The sequence below is a fragment of the Salminus brasiliensis genome, chromosome 9 (assembly GCF_030463535.1).
Source record: "Salminus brasiliensis chromosome 9, fSalBra1.hap2, whole genome shotgun sequence".
Lineage (NCBI taxonomy): Eukaryota > Metazoa > Chordata > Actinopteri > Characiformes > Bryconidae > Salminus > Salminus brasiliensis.
In genome coordinates, this window is record NC_132886.1 from 39,545,587 (window position 1) to 39,565,267 (window position 19,681).

Here is a 19,681-nt window from a genome sequence, read left to right on the forward strand (position 1 = left end):
AAAGAGCCGAGAGGTGAGCCACATGCTAATGCTGGCCAAAGGTAGCTGGCCAGCAACCTGCAGTAATCTTCATTACAGCTAGAGGGAGCTACAGCAGAAAGGAGCTGTCCTCCACCTGTGGCTAAGATGATGAGCTGAAGGATGTGGTCACATGCCTATGACTTCTTATGTACACTGCAGACGTTCACAATCATCCATGTCAAAATACACTATGTGTCCAAATGTTTGCGGACACCCCTTGTAATCAATGCATGCATGCATGCATGCATGCACAGAGCTTGTCTAGGCCCTGTGGAGAAATACTGCCCAGCAGATGAACAACATGACAACACCTATTGGCACCATGCTGCCTAATAATGCCAGGCGTGGGCTAGTAGAGGGGTATAAAGCCCTGTGTTCTCTGGAATGATGGTTGGTTCTCCATCCAACACTTTTGGGATAAGCTGGGGATTAAGATTTGGGATCCAACATCTTGACCTGACTAAGATGCCTCTTGTCGCTGAATGCAATCAAATCCTCACAGCAATGCTCCATCAAAATCTAGTAGAAAGCCTTCCTCCCTGGACTGTTACTCCAACAAAAGCAGGATCAGCTTGTGTTTTTTTTTTTTTTTAAATATTCTTGAATTTAAGAGAAATAATGAATAAGCAGGCGTCCCAATACTTTTGTCCATTGAGTGTAGGAGTAGGAGAAAGCCACTACCCTTTAGCCACAGGTTGCATGACTCCTTGCTTGTGATTTAGCACACTGTTTGGGTGCAGGATCCAAAAGATTCAGCCTTTTATGGTCGGCCATAACATTAAAACCACCTGCCTAATATTGTGTCCTGGGGTATCTGGAAGCCCAGGACCTTAGCAGCAGATTCCTGGAGCCTCCACGAGCGTCCGTGAAGCCTTGGGCGCCCACTGTTGATTGGCCTACCTTGGACCACCCTTGGTTGGTGCTGACCCCTACATACCGAGAACAGGCAGGTGTCTCCAAAACACCTGCCTGATGTTCTAGATGGCCCAGTCCAGCTCAGATCCCCACGCAATGCATGCTGGATATTGTAGTGAGCATAACATATGAAATATAACGCAGGTGGGCCGGAATCCCCCTTTACCTTCAGTGGTGGCTTCACTGCTGCTGATTGGCAGATGTGCAGATGGTTGCCCATGCCCACACCAACCTGGGGGGGAGGGGAGGGGAGGTGAGGGGAGGTTGGGGGGCGTCCCCTTTGGCAGCAGATCCCCACCGTTCCTCACTTCCCCAGCCATTATTTCTGCTTTGGGGTGGAAAACGGAACACTGGAGTACCTGAGGCAGGTGAATGAGTTTCAGCATGACGTAGGCGCGCTCACTGCGCGTGCGCACTGAGGCAGAGCCCTGTGGGGAAACACTGTCAGCATTGTTTTCGTGCCCGGAGTTTACGAACAGCAGCAGGAGGAGGATCAGCAGCAGGAGGAACAGCAGGAGGATCAGCAGGAGGATCAGTCGAGCTTATCTGACAAATTCCACACTTTACTCCGAGGAAGGGCAGGGCACTGAGGAGGACCTCGTTTTGCTACAGGTTGTCGTTGTTTCCAATGAGCCCCACCTGCGCCTGAGTGTGTGAGAGTGTGTGTGTGTGTGTGTGTGAGAGTGAGAGTGTGTGTGAGAGAGAGAGTGAGAGTGTGTGTGAGTGTGTGTATGTGAGAGCAGCCATGCCTCTGGGGCTGAGGAGGAAGAAGAACAAGTCGCGGGAGAGCTCCCATCTGGTGGAGAATGAGGAGGTGGGCAGTGTGGGGAAGCCGGAGCTGAACGGCGGCAGCGGCGGGGTGGCTCCCCCGCCCGCAGCGCTCAGGCCCCGGCTGGTCTTCCACACGCAGCTCGCTCACGGCAGCGCCACCGGCCGGATAGAGGGCTTCAGCAACGTCAAAGAGCTGTACAGCAAGATAGCAGAGGCCTTCAGAATACAGCCCACTGAGGTAACCACACATGAGAGAGAGAGAGAGTAAAAAGATAATAAATATATAATATATAATATATAAATTAAAAAATAATAATAAAAAGTATTACAGGCAGCCCTTGCATTTAAAAGTGTGTGTAAATATAGAAAATAGTCAAATTACACATATTTGCATTTTCTCTCAGTGTAAATAAGTAAATAGGTGAATCTTCTGCACATTCAAGTATCATTACCGTTAATTAGCTTCTTTTAACATTTAAAAAAGATGCTAAAGTAGGCATTTAAATGTTGCTATTATTGTAGATTTTATAGATATATAAATTGTTAAAAATGTATGAACAATATATGGGGACACATCCTCCAGAACATGTGCTTTTAATAGTAAGTTAGTCTTTATTTGCTAAATTTATATATGTAAACATATTAAACATATATATGTAAATGTGTATATATATATAACACAAATTAAAAACAAAATGCTCAAGAGAAATTAAAAGTTTTGTTTGTGAAACATTTTATTTTTACTTAGAAACAAACATTATAAAAAATAAATAAAAAATAAAACTCCACACAATTCCCAAAAGTCTTGTTTCTCATATTCAGAAGAAATACATGATCTAAAAAACAAACAAATATTAATTCAAATTAATTAATGAATGAGTTCAAACGTCCTGCCTCTTCCTGTACAAATAGAAATTTGAATGAATGAATTACTAAATAATAAAAAACAGCGCCTTGACTGAGTGTGCTGTAGACGGTAAATCTATTTTATGATAATGACATATATATATATATATATATATATATATATATATATATATATATATATATATATATATATACACACACACACACACACACACATATACACACATATATATCATTGCATAAAATAGATTTACCGTCTACAGCACACTCAGTCAAGGCGCTGTTTTTTATTATTTAGTAATTCATTCATTCAAATTTCTATTTGTGTATATATATATATATATATATAATGTGTAAATATATGTATTTGTGCTTTATGTTTGTGAGGCGAAGGCTGGTAGGTGAAGTCTGGTAGGTGAAGTCTGGTAGGTGAAGGCTGATAGGTGAAGGCTGGTAGGTGAAGGCTGGTAAGTGAAGGCTGGTAGGTGAAGGCTGATAGGTGAAGGCTGGTAGGTGAAGTCTGGTAGGTGAGCGCTGCTAAGTGAAGTCTGCTAAGTGAAGTCTGGTAGGTGAGCGCTGCTAAGTGAAGGCTGCTAAGTGAAGGCTGGTAGGTGAAGTCTGCTAAGTGAAGTCTGGTAGGTGAGCGCTGCTAAGTGAAGGCTGCTAAGTGAAGGCTGGTAGGTGAAGGCTAGTAGGTGAGCGCTGCTAAGTGAAGGCTGGTAGGCGAAGGCTCGGGCCCGTAAACTCTGCTCTGCCCTGCCGTGTTTGGTAGAGAGCAGGATTAGCTTTCAGGGGTGCTTCCTAGAAACCAGTCAGACGAGTAATCTCTCTGCCTGGACTGACTCTGGGCTGGGTGTGGGGCGCTGAGTGTTGGCTGGGCAGGTAGCAGCATGATGCGTCACCTGCTGGTTATATATTAACAGGGAAACCATCGCAGGGACAGCGGAGCTCCTAACAGGTGAAACTCCGTATTGGGCAATAAGGTCTGATCTCAGCTGAATTGGGCATCATTGCTGTGGGAACAAAACCTCATAGCTCTGGGCCCTCGACCAAGATGAGAATACAGTATATGGACAAAAATATTGGGACAATATCTGTACCTTTACGTGGTCTGACAGACACTCGGTGGCTGAGCTGCTCTCTGTGAGCTGTTCCTCCTAAACTCTTCCACTGTTCAATAATAACACCACTCACAGCTGATGGGGGAAGATCTAGGAGGGAGGAAATTTCACCAGCTGACTTCTTGTTGTTGTGCAGCGGTGTCTCCTATTACATACAGAACCACGCTGGAGTTCAGTGAGCTCTTCAGAACCTCCCGTTCTTTCACTGATGTGTGGAGGAAAAGCAGACTGCAGGGCTAGGGGCTTGATTTTATACACCTGTAATGGAAATGGGACGAAATGACGCACATGTATTCAATGATTAAAGAGCTGTGTCCCAATACTTTTGTCCTTCTAGCATGCTTACTTTCCTCCTGCAGTGGTCAGTTGTAACGTCTTGAGCAGGTTAGTCTGGTTTATATACTTGAAGGACCTTCTGGTGATGGAACCTGAAGGTAGGAGGGTCTTTTGAAAAACTACAAACCCCTCAGGGTGGATATTTGAGGGCGGGGCTGTTTTTTGACATTAGCTGGCTAATGCAGAACAAAGCCACATAGCTAATGTTACCAAAGCTGAATTAGCCTCTACTGCAGACACATTGAATGCACAATGAATGCTGGGTATTGTAGTGAAAATTGATACAGAATTCCAGATTTGGACCATTCCCTTTCTGATGTTGATTGGAAGATGTTCAGGGAGCTTCCCATGCCCAAATCAAGCCCTCCTTAATTATCAGTGGGGACTATTAGCATTATTGCAGCTTAGTCCCCAAGACTAGCCTCAATCCGTGTGAGAAAGTGTGGCTTTCACTGGTGGTTTCGTATCTTTCCCGTGTTCTCAGTGAGGCGATGTGCAGGGGTGAGGCTTTGCCATGTGATAATTGGTGGGTTTGGGGATTATTCGCGGGGGTAGGGCTAGATCAGGCCCTCAGAGGAAGTCCCTCACGTCCTGCGCAGTGGACCTGCCTGAAACTGATAAAACTGAAAGTTCACAGTGATGCTTCTCATGGGACTGAGGGTCCTGCCCACTCATTTTACCAGCCAGAGGCCACTGGACTGGTTTAACTGGACCGTCTGTCAGGGCTTGGAGCGAACAAGATATGCTACCCCTCTAATGGCTGGAGGGGACTCGTGAGTTCAGAATGTGTGGGATAGGTTGTCTCTTTGCCATCAGCGACCAAGAGAGTCCAAGAGAGTGCAAATTGGCTGTGCTCACTCCATGTCTGTAGATGGCGCTCTCTGTCTCTCTCTCTTCATTACTTGAAATGACTTAAAAATGACGTTACACGTGTGGGACCACCGAGTGCCCTGAAAACAGGTGGGAAATAAACCAAGCCCACACCCAGGAAGCGCACAGGTCACGGGCGTATCAGTCAGTCTATCTGCGAGATCTGTGGAAATGGGTGGCGCCCGCATGTGGGTGGTTTGCTTGGCTTGGGCTTTAGCAATTTTTTGGTGGGTGAGTTTGACAGGAGCGCTGAATGTAGCAGAAAAGGGTGTCCAGGCCTCCGTAACTGGAGTGCACCATTAACACGTACAGCCCAATGTAAAATGAATGGAGCAAATGGGCTCGCTTTGTCGCCTGCTTTGGGAGGGTATTGTTTTTCACAGCCTGAGCTCAGTTGAGCGCGTCTGTACTGTGACCCCACTGGGCAAAGACTGTTTATTATCATCGTCGCTGAAATAATATAAAGGCACATGTTTGGTTCCATGAATACAGATGATGTGGTATCCATCACCAGGGGGTCATTTGCTTACAGTTTGAATGCCAGAGCTGCTCGCTGGGGCTTTCCAGTGCCTCTGCGTTTTCCAACAGACCATGAGGCCAAGCTAAATAGCGAGGGTGAAGGCTGTTTAGGAGCTGCTAGAGATATAATGAAGTTATTATGACGTTCTTCTAGGCAGATCAGCCCGGGGCCCTTCAAGTTACAGCATGCTACGACCAGGTAGACCATAGAAATACACGTCAAGCAAAGGCAGCGTGGGTAAGGCCACACCTTTCATCCAATACAAAAACGTAACGTAAAAGTAAGCTGGACTCACTGGCCACCACCTTCCACCGCTCCATAGGTCCAGTCCTGATGCACACTTTTGACCGTAGACAGGGGTCGGCATGGGCACTCCAACTGGTCTGGTCCCACACACAGCAGGGGTGCCCCGTCTTGTCTGTCTGTCTGGCCCAGACCGAATGGCATGGCATCACCCTTGCACATCATTAAGCCTCGGGTGCCCGACAGCCTGTTGTCAGTTGGTGGTCGCCCCCTTCTTGGACCACCATCGGTAGGCGGTCACCACTGCTGAGCTGGAGCCGTTAAGGAGGTCGTTCTAGACCATAAGGATCTGACCCTCGCCAAAGTGGCTCACGCTCTTCCCGCTGTCCATTTCTCCACATCGACTGCAAGAACCGCCTGTTCAGTTGCGGCCTAAGAGAGAGCCCAGGCCTCCAGTGCTGTGTGTGACCTGAGCCATATAGATCTGACCCTTAGGAAAGTGGCTCAGGCCCTCACGCTGCCCACTTCTCCACACACACCCAACACATGGTGATCTGAGTGTGGTCTTAAGGAAAGGGTTTAATGAATGCCTTGACCCTTTTAATTACAGCTTAATTAACAGCACCGTCTGGGATTTCGGAAAGGGATGACGTCTGGGCACTTCTGCACTTCTGAAAAAGCAGATTTTTGTAGAACAGCGAGTGGAAAAGCTTCTGGGCTTCTTGTTGAACTCTTCACCTTCATGAACGATGCCACAGGCAAAAAAAAAAAAATGATTTCCATATGTTTGCATTGTTGGATGCCGCTCCGAACTTTAACAGTGGAGCTTAAACCCATAGACCCTTTGGAAAGTCTGAGTCTACTAGGATTTGGGCTTTCAGTGTTGGACTGAAAGAGCTGAAGAACCGAGAGAACCGGGGCTTCTGTGTTGAGGTAGAACATTCAGACTCGCTTGCTGAAGATCCAAGAGAGGAGTGTGAGTCAGTGGAGAACATGCATGAGCTGAGCAGGTGGCAGAGTGTGAAAACTCAGCGAGCAGGGAATACACAAGCTATGAAGAGGCTTGACTTTCAGCCCTGGTCTTTCTGCTGCTTGGTGTTCTTGTTACGTGCCGTCCATTGGTCTCTTTAGTCCATTTGGTTCTGCTCTGCACTGTATAGGGTCTAGGCCAAGTCCTGTGTTGTACTAGGTGATAAACAGGTGGAGATGGAGGTGTGTTATGATTACAGCTTTAATCTTCAGACTTTTCAGAAGCTATCTGAGTGATGCCACAGAAGAACCACTGTAAGTTCCATAAAGAACCATGTTTTCCATAGAGATGTTTGAGTGTGAGAACCTTAAAAATGGTTCCACAAGTGGTTCTTCTATGGAATTGTTCAAAGAATCTTTTGTAGCACCTCTATTTTTTAGAGTGGATGGACATGAAAACTGTGGAGAAACCTTCAAGATACCCTTTTCTCTTGAAAAACCTTTTCTTGAAGGTTCCTTAAAGTGATTTCTCCACTGTTTCAAATAGAAGAACCTCCAGAAGTTCTTCAAGGATCTTATACCTTTAAGCGTAGATACGTTTTAGAAGTTCCTCCTAGTTCCTCAAAGTCTACAAATCCTCTAGGAGCTCTTCTTTAAGGACCCAGATTCCATACTAAGGAATCCCCAACGTTTCACATGTTTGAGTGTGAGAACCTTAAAAATGGTTCCACAAGTGGTTCTTCTATGGAATTGTTCAAAGAATATTTTGTAGCACCTCCTATTTTTTAGAGTGGATGGACATGAAAACTGTGGAGAAACCTTCAAGATACCCTTTTCTCTTGAAAAACCTTTACTTGAAGGTTCCTTAAAGTGATTTCTCCACTGTTTCAAATAGAAGAACCTCCAGAAGTTCTTCAAGGATCTTATACCTTTAAGCGTAGATACGTTTTAGAAGTTCCTCCTAGTTCCTCAAAGTCTACAAATCCTCTAGGAGCTCTTCTTTAAGGACCCAGATTCCATACTAAGGAATCCCCAACGTTCCTACGGGAATCTCTAAGAGCACTGAGCAATGTTTGGAGTTCCTGGAGGAACTCCGAGGTCCTGGAAGCTAATAGGAAGCTAATAATCTGCCAGACAATTCAGTATAATACAGCGCACTGCATAGTCACATGCCTGGTATCGCCACTGATTGGTTGAAAGCCGTGATGTGCTTTTGCTTAACCAGCATCTTTGCTTTCAGATGAATGGTGTGTAATATTTCATTACAGTTACTCCACTTTCCGAGAGAAAGAGAGAGTACGCGCCAGGCCTCAGCCCTGCTGAGAATTAATTAGCACCGCCGCGCAGAGCTAGTGCTAAAAATACCAAGCCCACCGCGGCCACAGACAGGCTAAGCTTTAAATATGCTAGCTAAATATTCACCGTCCTCCACAGTCGCACAGACAGTTTCTGCACTCGTTACTTCTTTATGATCAAAACAAGGAGGATGACTAAACGTGGAAGCGACGGTCTAGCTCATCCCTATCATGGAATTCTCCTTTATCTCTGACACTCGCAGGTTATTAGGTAACACGGAATTGATCGAATTGTAAACAAGCACAACTTGCCCGGGCCGAGAGGAATGCGCTCAAACCCGTAAGCCACCGCAGGCCTGGCCGCGCTCCGAGCGCTAATTAGCCTGCAGAAAAGTCAGACATACAGTTTCTCCTTAACTTGATCACCTAAATGATCTTCTTCAGGCTAGCTTTTAGTTTTCCGAGGCTGATGTAGCTGATAAGTGATGGAAGCTAAGAGCTAAAGCACATTAGCATGGCTAAAACAGTAGTAGCAGGATTGGGAAGCCTGTATTTTGTCCATAATTTAGCTTCTAAGGCTAATGTGGCTAAGTAGGAGAAGCTAACAGCTGATAAACTTGCTTATGTGGTCCACTCCTCTGTATAAACATATGCTAACGCATGTTAGCTTAGCTCAGACAGCAGTAGCAGAATTCTGAAGCCTGATTTGTCCAGATTTTGGCTAGTTGATTAGCCTTGTGAAACTGAAAGAAGCTAATGTAGCTGAGATGTAAATAAAGCTAACAGCTAATAGGCTTGCTTTTAAAACAGTCGTAGCAGCATTTGAAGCCTGTATTGTCCACAATGTAGCATCTTTATTTTTTTCTGAGGCTAATGTAGCTAATTAGTTAAAGCTGCCTGCTTATAAACATGCTAATGTGGTTTCTGATACTGTCAGATTTACTGTTGTTAGCATGTTAGCATAGCTAAAACATGTTGAAGCCTGCATTTTGTCCATACTTTAGCTTCTTTATTTTTTTCTAAGGCTAATGCAGGCTAACAAGAAGAAGCTAACAGCTGATAAACTGGCTTATACTTTAGCTTCTTTCATTTTTGAGGCTAATGAAGCTGAAAAGTAGTAAAAGCTAACAGCAAAAAAAACTTGTTAAAAAAAGAAGCTAATGTAGCTGAGAGGGTAATGGAAGCTAACATCTAATAGGGTTGCTAATGTGGTTAGAGATACTGTATGACTTGTTAATATCTATAAACACAGACTAAAGCACATTAGCATAGCTAAAACAGTAGCAGCACTTTGAAGCATGTATTTTGTCCATAATTTATCTGCTTTATTTATTTATTTATTTATTTTTACCTGAGGCTAACGTAGCTAAGTAGAAATGGCTAACAGCTAATAAACTTGCTTATGCGGTTTCTGATACTGTATGATTTAGCTACTGTTCTTTACAAACACAGACCACAGCATATTAGCATAGCTAAGAAGAGTGTTTGTAGTATTTTGAAGCTAACAGCTAATAAACTTGCTCATTTTGTTTACTGTTATGTTTACTGCATAAACATAGACCAAAGCATGTTAGCATAGCTAAAACAGTAGTAGCAACACCCTGAAGCCTGAATTGTCCATATTTTAGTCCCTAATTCAGTTGATTAGCCTTGTAAAACACAAATAAGCTAATGTAGCTGAGACGTAATGGAAGTCAACAGCTAACAGGCTTGCTTATGTGGTTAGTTATACTGTAGTGATACTTATATCTATAAACACAGACTATAACATGGCTAAAACAGTAGTAACGGCATTTTGAAGCCTGCAAATTTTGCATAATTTAGCTTCTTTAGTTTTTATGAGGCTAATGTAGCTAAGTAGTAGACACCGCCTGCTAATAAACTTGCTAATGTGGTTTACTGTTCTCTACAAACATAGACTAAGTTGATTTTAGTCCCTAATTCAGTTGATTTAGCTAATGTAGCTGAGATGTCATGAAAGCTAACAGCTAATAAACTAGCTTATGTCATTTCTCACACTGTTTGACTTACTGGCTTCAGCCTAAAGCATATTAGCATAGCTGAAAACAGTAGTAGCGGTATTTTGAAGCCTGAATTGTGTCCACACTTTAGTCAATGTACCCTAATTTAGATGTTTAGCTTCTTTTAGGTTTTCTGAGGCAAATGTAGCTGAGATGTCATGAAAGCTAACAGCTAATAAACTAGCTAATGTGGTTAGTGACACTGTTTGGACATAATTGTATCTATAAACACAGACTAAAGCACATTGTTTTAGCTATGCTAGTCACAGCAGCAGTTTGAAGCCTGTATTTTGTCCATACTTTCGCTTTTTTAGTTTTTATGAGGCTAATATAGCTCATGAAGTAGTTGATGCTACATGCTAATAAACATGTTTGTGATTTACTGTTCTGAATAGACATAGACTAAAGCATGTTAGCATAGCTACCAACAGTAGTAGCAGCATTTTGAAGCCTGGATTGTGTCCACACTTTAGTCAATGTGCCCTAATTTAGATGTTTAGCTTCTTTTAGGTTTTCTGAGGCAAATGTAGCTGATAAGTAATGAAGGCTAACAGCTAATAAACTAGCTTATGTCATTTCTCACACTGTTTGACTTACTGGCTTCAGCCTAAAGCATATTAGCATAGCTGAAAACAGTAGTAGCGGTATTTTGAAGCCTGGATTGTGTCCACACTTTAGTCAATGTACCCTAATTTAGATGTTTAGCTTCTTTTAGGTTTTCTGAGGCAAATGTAGCTGAGATGTCATGAAAGCTAGCAGCTAATAAACTTGCTAATGTGGTTAGTGACACTGTTTGGACATAATTGTATCTATAAACACAGACTAAAGCACATTGTTTTAGCTATGCTAGTCACAGCAGCAGTTTGAAGCCTGTATTTTGTCCATACTTTCGCTTTTTTAGTTTTTATGAGGCTAATATAGCTCATGAAGTAGTTGATGCTACATGCTAATAAACATGTTTGTGATTTACTGTTCTGAATAGACATAGACTAAAGCATGTTAGCATAGCTACCAACAGTAGTAGCAGCATTTTGAAGCCTGGATTGTGTCCACACTTTAGTCAATGTGCCCTAATTTAGATGTTTAGCTTCTTTTAGGTTTTCTGAGGCAAATGTAGCTGATAAGTAATGGAGGCTAACAGCTAATAAACTAGCTTATGTCATTTCTCACACTGTTTGACTTATTAGCATAGCTGAAAACAGTAGTAGCGGTATTTTGAAGCCCGAATTGTGCCCATACTTTAGTCCTTGTAGGCAACCATGGCATAGAGTGTCCGAAAAACCCACATTAGTAACTTTGTCAGAGATGACTGAACTTGATGCAAGTTAGCATGATGCTAACTGTTGCGGTATAAGCTTCCCTGCCACCTCAGCTTCCGTCTCAGCGCTGGGTAATGATTTCCTACGAATTGCTGCTGATGAAGAGCATTTCTGGCCCCTGTAACTCCTGAACTTAGTCCGTTTATAAGCTACTCAGTCAGTCATTTTAAAGAATGATTTAATGACCCCCCCCCCCAAACATATGCTGTCCAGTTGGAAGTCCTGTGGCTCGAATAATGTCCGGATCAGCGTTTTAACCTCCTTAACTAGGTTAATCTTTAAAGCTCAAACCCGCCGTAAACACCGGCTTTGTGCCTTTTTCTTTTTTCCCCTGACTGATACTGAGGGCCGGCCGCTCTTGAGGCTCTGCCACGTCCATTCTTGCTTAATTAGTGCGGCCGTGCCCCAGAATAGTACCCGTTACCACAGAAACAAGCTGTCCAGCCTACTCCAGAGCACTCTTACGCTGATTTAGGCCTCGTTCAGCTTTTGCAGAAGTGCTTGGAAGAGGCCTGGCACATGCTGGCATTATCAGAGTGAGATCATTTCTGGTCCAGCTCTCTGCAAAGCAATAGTAATAACCGTGTAACTTTTTTGTATGGCACATTTCATAACACGTAATGCAATGACGTTAATGAAGGAAACACAGCCAAAGTATTTGTAAATCTAACCCTAATCAATAATAAGACTCTAGGTTGAGGTATCGAAAGAACTGTAGCAGCAACATGTTGTTCAAATCCCCAGGCGGTCAATAATCAAGGTGATCTCATAAATAAGGCGATGTCCATTATCTCAACATTCAGATAGGGACTATTACGGTGCATTCGGGCGGTCATCAACTCCTGAATATTGTCAGTACGTATCTTCTGACTTTTATAGTCACAGTTGTTTTGAAAATGTACATACACTCATCATGGACTTTGACCGTCAGTGGCAATATTAGGCTTTTAATTAGCTCCTTGTATGGTTCTCGTTCCGGAGCAGAATGAGTGACGACATACATAATACATAATAAACAGGTTTTCTGAATTCAATACAGGGCCAAAATGTTCGTTAGCAGGTTGCACCTTGACCAGACAACTTTTGGTAGCCATCAACAAGCTTCTAGAAGAATTCAGGTTGGATATTTGACTGCTCTTATTGTGTATTTATTCATTTAATTTTGGCAAGGACTTGACTCTCACAGCACAGTCAACATATTATTGATAGGGTTGAGGTCAGGCCTTTGGGAAGGCCATTGCTTTATCCATTCCACAACCACCCATTATGTGTTTGGGGTCACTGTCCTGTAGGAACACCCAATTTTGCAATTTTGTCCAGGTTTGAGTCCAGTTGTACCACTGGCAGCCCCAGAGCATGATGCTACCACCACCATGCTTAACAGTTGAATGCGTTCCCCTTACTCCAAACATAACTCTGGTCATTATGACCAAACAACTCAATCTTTGTCTCATCAGACCATAAAAGTTCTTCTAAAAGACGGCTTTGTTGTCCATGTGTTTCAGCTGCGAACTGTATGTCGATAAGGTGTCGAGTTTGGAGCAGGGGTCTCCTTTTTCTTGGACAGCAAGTGGTCTAACAGTCCATGGTGATGTAGAGCTTGCTTGACTGTAGAGACGGGTGACACTGGTGTTCCAGCAGCTTCCAGTTCCAGCACTGATGGTTCTTGATGTTTTATGCAACATCCTTCTAGTAAATGAGGAAATTCATGGGGTTACAGGAACCATCTGAATGCACCAATTCTTCCAATGCAGCACTTGGACTTAAATTTGCATCTGATATCATTGGGGGGGGGAAGAGTATCGCTACAGTAGCAAAAACCACTGAACAGTATGTGCCTGCAGTAAACACACCAAGCATGCATCAAGGAATGTAAGTAAGTAGACGCATGGACTGAAGGCGCCCCGCAGTGACTGGAGCTTTGCTGGACCCATATGGTGCTCCCTTCTATGGGTGGTGCGTCAGTGCTAGGAAGCAAAGCTGCCCAGGAACATCCTGTTCACTTGAAAGCGTGAGAGTGCTTGTGGGAGGCGGCGCGATTGCTGCTGCTGCTGCAGCCTTGGCAACGGCAGTGTGGGCGTCTGTGAATCCACCCACAGATAGCAGCTTTTTATTTATGATTATTTTTTCCCTCAGAGCCAAGAGACTTGAGCGAGCAAAACCTGGCAATTCAAGCCCTGTAAATACCCCCCCCACACATACACACCCTGTCCGAGCCCCCCTACCCATGCTCCCTCTTAATCCAAGCCTTTTTATGCTTTCTGGTAACCAGGGGCAACGTCCCTCAGTGTGTGCGTCACAGCTGATGTGTGTCTAACACTCTGAAAGGGTTAGAAAACGGGCCTCGTCTGTCGGGGTGACCAAAGGGCATTCTCTGGTTAATTGATACACACCGATATACTGTTTTCTTCCTTTATGACTTCAGATTCCTTGTCCTGCGCCCTCTGTTCAAAGGTCAGACCAGCACCGGCGAGTGTGTCGCAAGACGCTTCACCAACAAGAGTGTACGGCGTAGGATCGGCTGCTGAAAATGAGCCAAATTAGCATTTGAAACGTAGCTCGCTTTGTTCTCGCTTGCCGTGCCGCCGTAATCCAGAGCTCATTGTGCTGCCAGCATGAGCAGAGCAGGAATAAACACATCCCCCTGCTAGAACGTTCCTGCCCTGCTGCCCCTCGACGGCTGCCTTTAAATCTGGCAACGGATATCTACTCTCGCGTTGCCAGGCGTCGAGTTATTTCCCTTCAGAGCTGCCAGGAGGTCACGCTGAAATAAAGGATGCCAGATTTGAGGGCGATTGGCACCTGTGAGAAGGTCACTCTATCGGCCTGCGTGGTCCCTGGATATAAGGTGTGGACGTCAAGCCGTCGGCCATGTAGAGGTCATCTAAACAAACCCATTGGACTGACCTCACCTATCAGGTTTCAGTGTAAAGGAGCAGCTGCTGGAATCTGTTCAGGTTTTGTAACATTGTTTAAAGTGCCACTGCCTCTTAATAAGGCCTGGGCAAAATTAGCATATTCAAATTGCATCGCATTATAATGTTTCCAAGTCTGTTGAGCTCTCAAAACCACCATTTCATGGGCTCTGCTCAGGCCCCACCACACAGTAATCCAATGGGGTTTCTTTCAAAAGGCCCCCAAAACAATTCATAGTACAAACGACTTTAGTAACTTGTTCCTCGACATACCTGATCCAGCTTATCGGCGAATTTACAAGCCTTTCCTGAGTTGAAGGTGGTGTGTTGGATTGGGGAAGAGAGTCTTCCAAGGTCAGGGTTGGGAACCACTGCCTTAATTCCTTCTGAACTGCTTAGACATTCAAACCTATTGCAGGTAGGTAGCTAAGGCCTACCTACTGAGGCCTTCCGCTGTGTGTACAGTCTCAATTGCAGAACCTTAACCACCTCCTCATCCTTCTTCCTGGCAGATTTTGTTCTGCACCCTCAACACACACAAGATCGACATGGAGAAGCTTCTCGGAGGGCAGATCGGCCTGGAGGACTTCATCTTCGCTCACGTTAAAGGGATCAAAAAGGAGGTGGAGGTGTTCAAGGCCGAGGATGCCCTGGGCCTTACCATCACGGACAATGGGGCCGGATATGCTTTCATAAAGGTAGGATGGCTAGAGGCCTGAAGAGAACTTCCGTAACTTAGTCCAGGGGCCCCAACATGACTGGATCGCAATATCACTGAAAGCATGATGTTAGAAGGTGACCGTAGACGCCCTGTTTTGTTGTCTGGAACCATCAGAGATAGGATATCCCTTCATCTTTTGCTGAGGGTGTCAACTTTGGTCTCAAGCCAGTCTGACTGGTCGGGTCGGGTGCACTGCTGATGGTGTAGTTTATCGATCGGTTAGTACATGTAAAGGGAAACCAACAAGGTACAGTACAGTAGTTTCAAAGCTCTGCCCACCCTTCATGCATAACCTTACTTGTGTATGTGTGCAGCGTATAAAGGAGGGCAGCGTGGTGGACAGCGTGAAGGTGATCTGTGTGGGAGACCATATCGAGTGCATTAACGGGAAGAATATCGTCGGGACGCGGCATTACGAGGTGGCCCGCATGCTGAAGGATTTGCCCAAAGATCAGTCCTTCACCCTCAAATTGGTGGAGCCCATGAAGGCCTTTGGTGAGTCTTCCTCCATATGTACAGCATCTGCCTGCAGCTGGGACTAGACCATTAGATCATTGTTGTTGGTAGAAGATAAGAAAAGGAACCGATACCTTATGGTCATTGTGGCTTGGGTGACATCCATCAGATATTCTGAATGTGTGGTCTGGTCCTGACCTGTCAGTTATGAACATGAAATGCACTGCTGTCAACGCAGATATGCTGGAGCCAAGGTCGAAAGGAGGCAAGCCTGGAGGAGAGAACAAAATAGGGACTGGTAGAGGGACTCTGAGATTACGCTCCAAAGGCCCAGCGACCGTGGAGGACATGGTGAGAAGGTTTCGCCGTTATTACCAGAAATGATCTTGCTTGGTGTGCAATCGGTGCAGCGCGGCCGGGCACCGTGTTGGATGGTTGTCACTCTGAATGCTTTCCTTCCACAGCCTACAGAGTTTGAGGAGAAGGCTGTGAAGAAAGTGGATGACCTGCTCGAGAGTTACATGGGCATCCGTGACACGGAATTAGGTGGGTGGATGAATGTACTACACTGTTCCAACATACAATGACAAATTCCTATTGTTAGAAACTCCTACCTCGTACCTCCGTTTGCTGATCCTATGGACCCCAGTATACCTCATAAGTCAACTCAGAACTCATCAGTGGTCAGGTTCCGCTGCTGACCAGATGATATTTGGGACGGTGGACCATTCTCAGCGCTGCAGTGACGCCAACATGCACCACAGTGCTGCTGGGGTTCTTGCTAAACATCCAGCCAAGAAACAGCTCTGTAAGAACTGCAAGAACTGACCACTGATTACGGTCCCCCGTCCACAGTCTCATCAGGTCACTGATCAGATGAATGAGGTGTGTTACTGTAGCCTAGCTTGAGGTGAAGCTTGTCAGGGGGGTAGCTCTCCAGGAGAACGGTAGGCGACTACTGGAGTTTTTCACATTGGTATCGTATTTGGATATGCACTAAATGGACAAAAGTATTGGGACACACCTCTTTATCAATGCATTGAGGTGTTTTATTCAATCTTATTGGCACAGGTGAGTGGTTCTAAAGAGCTCACTGAACTCCAGCGTGGTTCTGTATGTAATAGGAGACACCGATGCTGCAACAAGAACAACAACAACGTCAGCTGGTGAAATTTCCTCCCTCCTAGATCTTCCTCCATCAGCTGTGAGTGGGATTATTATTGAACAGTGGAAGAGTTTAGGAGGAACAGCTCACAGAGTGTCTGTCAGACCACGTAAAAAGTTACAGAGCGGGGTCAGGGCTGAGTTGCAGAAGGGGGCCTATGGGTTTAGAACGGGATGTCCCAATACTTCAGTGTCCATATAGTGCACTTTGTCTGGATTCCATCATATTAGCAGCTGTATGGTTTGTACGTCGCATTATGAACTAAATCTGCACCCTCACTGTACATCACAACGCCGTTTCTCCCCCACAGCGGCAACGATGGTGGAGGTTGGCCGGGACAAGGTGAACCCGGATGAGTTCGCCATGGCTCTAGACGAAGCTCTCGGGGACTTCGCCTTCCCTGACGAGTTCGTGTTCGACGTGTGGGGAGCCATTGGAGATGCAAAGCAGGGGCGATTTTAATTCCCAGCCCACACCCGGTGGACCTCGCCGCTAAGTCTTTGGGAACCTGCAGGCACGCAGTCTGCAGAAGGGAGTGCTGCCGATTCCCACCACTGTGATCTGATGGCACATATACTATAGCTCACTCAAAGTGTACTTACATTGCTGGGTAGCACTAACCTCTTGTTAGTTTTCTGCCATGTTAAAGCCCTCTGTTCTGTAGAGCAGAGACGCAAACCCCAGTGATTCCAACACGGCCTTCGTAATCTGGCATAAAACAAACAAAAAAAAATTTAATTGCTTTATGGTTGATTCGCATTTTTGCTCATTTCTTTCTAAGCATGAACGTGCCTTTGAGGCTGATTTACTAATGTTTGTGTAACGCGGTCAGTGAGCGGTCACTTCATGTCCTACCTACCAATCAGACAATGTTTTACTTTTTTATATGGTGGCTTTTTTCCTGCGATAAATCAGTCCGGCCTAAACGAGGGGAACAAATGCATATAAGTGAATTCCAGAAGTGACCAAGGCAGCGGTCACATGATTTCCAAAGCTTCAGTAAGCTGAGGCCGGTCGGACTTGCTGTAAATTTAACCAACAGCATGTTTTTCTACTTTATTTCCTTGAGCAACAATGTGCTGGTAACGTGCTAGTGGCTTTTTACTAGCCTGGCGCTGACCTTAGATTCCAAGCAGGTGTGTGTTTCTTAGGAAATTGGTTCTATGAAGGATTGTAGGAATTTTTAGCCTCTGGAAATCTACATGAAATCTGTTTTATACGATATCTACGGCTTCAACGTAGAGCTTCACTTTAGATAAGGGTAATCTCTCTCTCTGACATTCCTATAGAGAATAGTTTTTGTACATGAATATTAAAAGAAAATGTAATTTTATAGACGGATAGATATATTTTCAGTCTTAATTTATTATGTTTAATAAACTTCCTGTTGTGCACAATGTTTATGAAGACACTAGACTAGGACTAGGCCTTCATTATCTGCTGTGTTTGATCGGGAAAGCAACTTTATACTTTCAACAAAGTGCCATCTTGAATCGCTAAGCTAGCTGTGGAAAGTCTTACTGGCGTAGCTCAAAGCTGGCTAGCGTACAAGTGTACTAGTGAGCCTCTAAAGGGTTGTGGACCTGGAAAAATCCACAACCGAAAGCTTTCTAATAGCACTAGTGCGCCACCTGCTGGATGAAAATAAATAAATTGATTAGGCTGTTTTTGTTTTGTTTTTCGAATAATAATCATAGTAGTTTCACATGTACTGCACCAATTTATAAGGGATCTTTGTGTTTAAAAAAAAATTACTGTTTGTATGTACACCTACATGGATCTACTGGCATTTATTTTGTATGAATAATGTCTTACTGTGCTCAAATACAGGTACTTGCTTAGTTAAGCGGAGGGAGACTATTTTTGATGGCATGGGTCGGTTGTCTCCTATATTTCTAAGCAGATCTGTCAGAATCCACTCCCTCACTCACTGTGACAACTAATAAAATACTGTAGATCTTCATGGAGTAGTACTGCTGGTTTGATTGTGAAGAAGCAACTTTACTACATTGTTTTATTAATTAGATTTTACAATCTTACAAGCCAGGTCTACAAAACTGGAGTCTAGTTTTTTTCCAGTCCTGGGCTTAATCCGTAATCCTTGGTAGGTGTGACACAACATGGAAAACTGGATTCAAGGTCCAGATTTGAAGAGCTGGCATCTACACCCATGATTCTCAAAGTGGGGTCCCTGGGACGGTGTAAACTTTGATAGGAACCACAGGAGACGTTTTGACGTTGAAATCAACTCAATAGTGAAGACCAAGATTGTGACCCCATCATCAAGTTAGCTATTAGTGAGACTGAACTGGACTATGTCTCAAGGTTCTAGCAAACCAGGTCATGAATTTAGGCCCAACGCCTACCGATTACACCAGCAGGTTAAACTTTCAGACTCTTTAGAAAAAAAAAAAACGAACGTTGAGTACACCTCTGTGGGGGTCTATGGAATGAGTTGGGTTTGTTCACACAGGAAGGCGTTTGAGAAGGTTTGAGAACCTCTGGGTTAGACGAAGACTGAGTAGGGGGGTAGGTGATAGGAGCTCAAATTTATATGCTGGTATTTTTCAGAGCTCTGATAAGTAAATCCTGACAAGTAAAAACCCAAAATACACATTTTTATAAAGCTTGATGCTATTTTTCATGGTTAAATAACCAAATGCTGAGTGTTTCAAATAAAAAAAAAAACTAATTCCCATGTAAACACTACCTAAGCTACTCTCTCAAGTAGCTTCTTCAGGTCTTTTCTTCTACTCTGAGCTAATAGTTCAGTCTGTGTCCTGAAAGGCAACTCGCTTTTCTGCTTTTCCTAAGTTTACTGTCTTACCACACTGGATTAAAACGTTGATTTGTCCAACCTACACTACATAGACAAAAGTACTGGGACATCTGCTCATTCATTGTTTCTTCAAGGGTATTAGAAAAAGAGTTTATCCTGCTAAAGGGGTGGAGTATAAAGCCCCCAGCATTGAGCTGTGGAGCAGTGGAAGAACTGTGCTCACTGGAATGATGGTGGAGCTCCATCCAGTACGTTTGGAATGAGTTGGGAAGGTGATCATCATTCAACATCAACATTCAAACAAATCCTCACTGCAATGTTCCTCCAAAATCTAGTAGTAATCCTTCTTCCCTGGACAATAGAGACAGTTACTCCAA

At 44.3% G+C, this 19,681-nt stretch overlaps 1 protein-coding gene across 1 annotated transcript; it reads left to right on the forward strand.

The window, feature by feature from the left end:
- Positions 1 to 1,278: 1,278 nt before the first annotated feature.
- gipc2 (GIPC PDZ domain containing family, member 2) lies at positions 1,279 to 18,486 on the forward strand. The gene is made up of 6 exons (XM_072688377.1): positions 1,279 to 1,945; positions 14,696 to 14,881; positions 15,219 to 15,399; positions 15,599 to 15,711; positions 15,825 to 15,906; positions 16,836 to 18,486. Exons 1-6 carry the CDS (start codon positions 1,682 to 1,684, stop codon positions 16,985 to 16,987), a joined length of 978 nt encoding a protein of 325 aa, XP_072544478.1. The 5' UTR covers positions 1,279 to 1,681; the 3' UTR covers positions 16,988 to 18,486.
- The last annotated feature ends 1,195 nt before the right edge of the window (positions 18,487 to 19,681 follow it).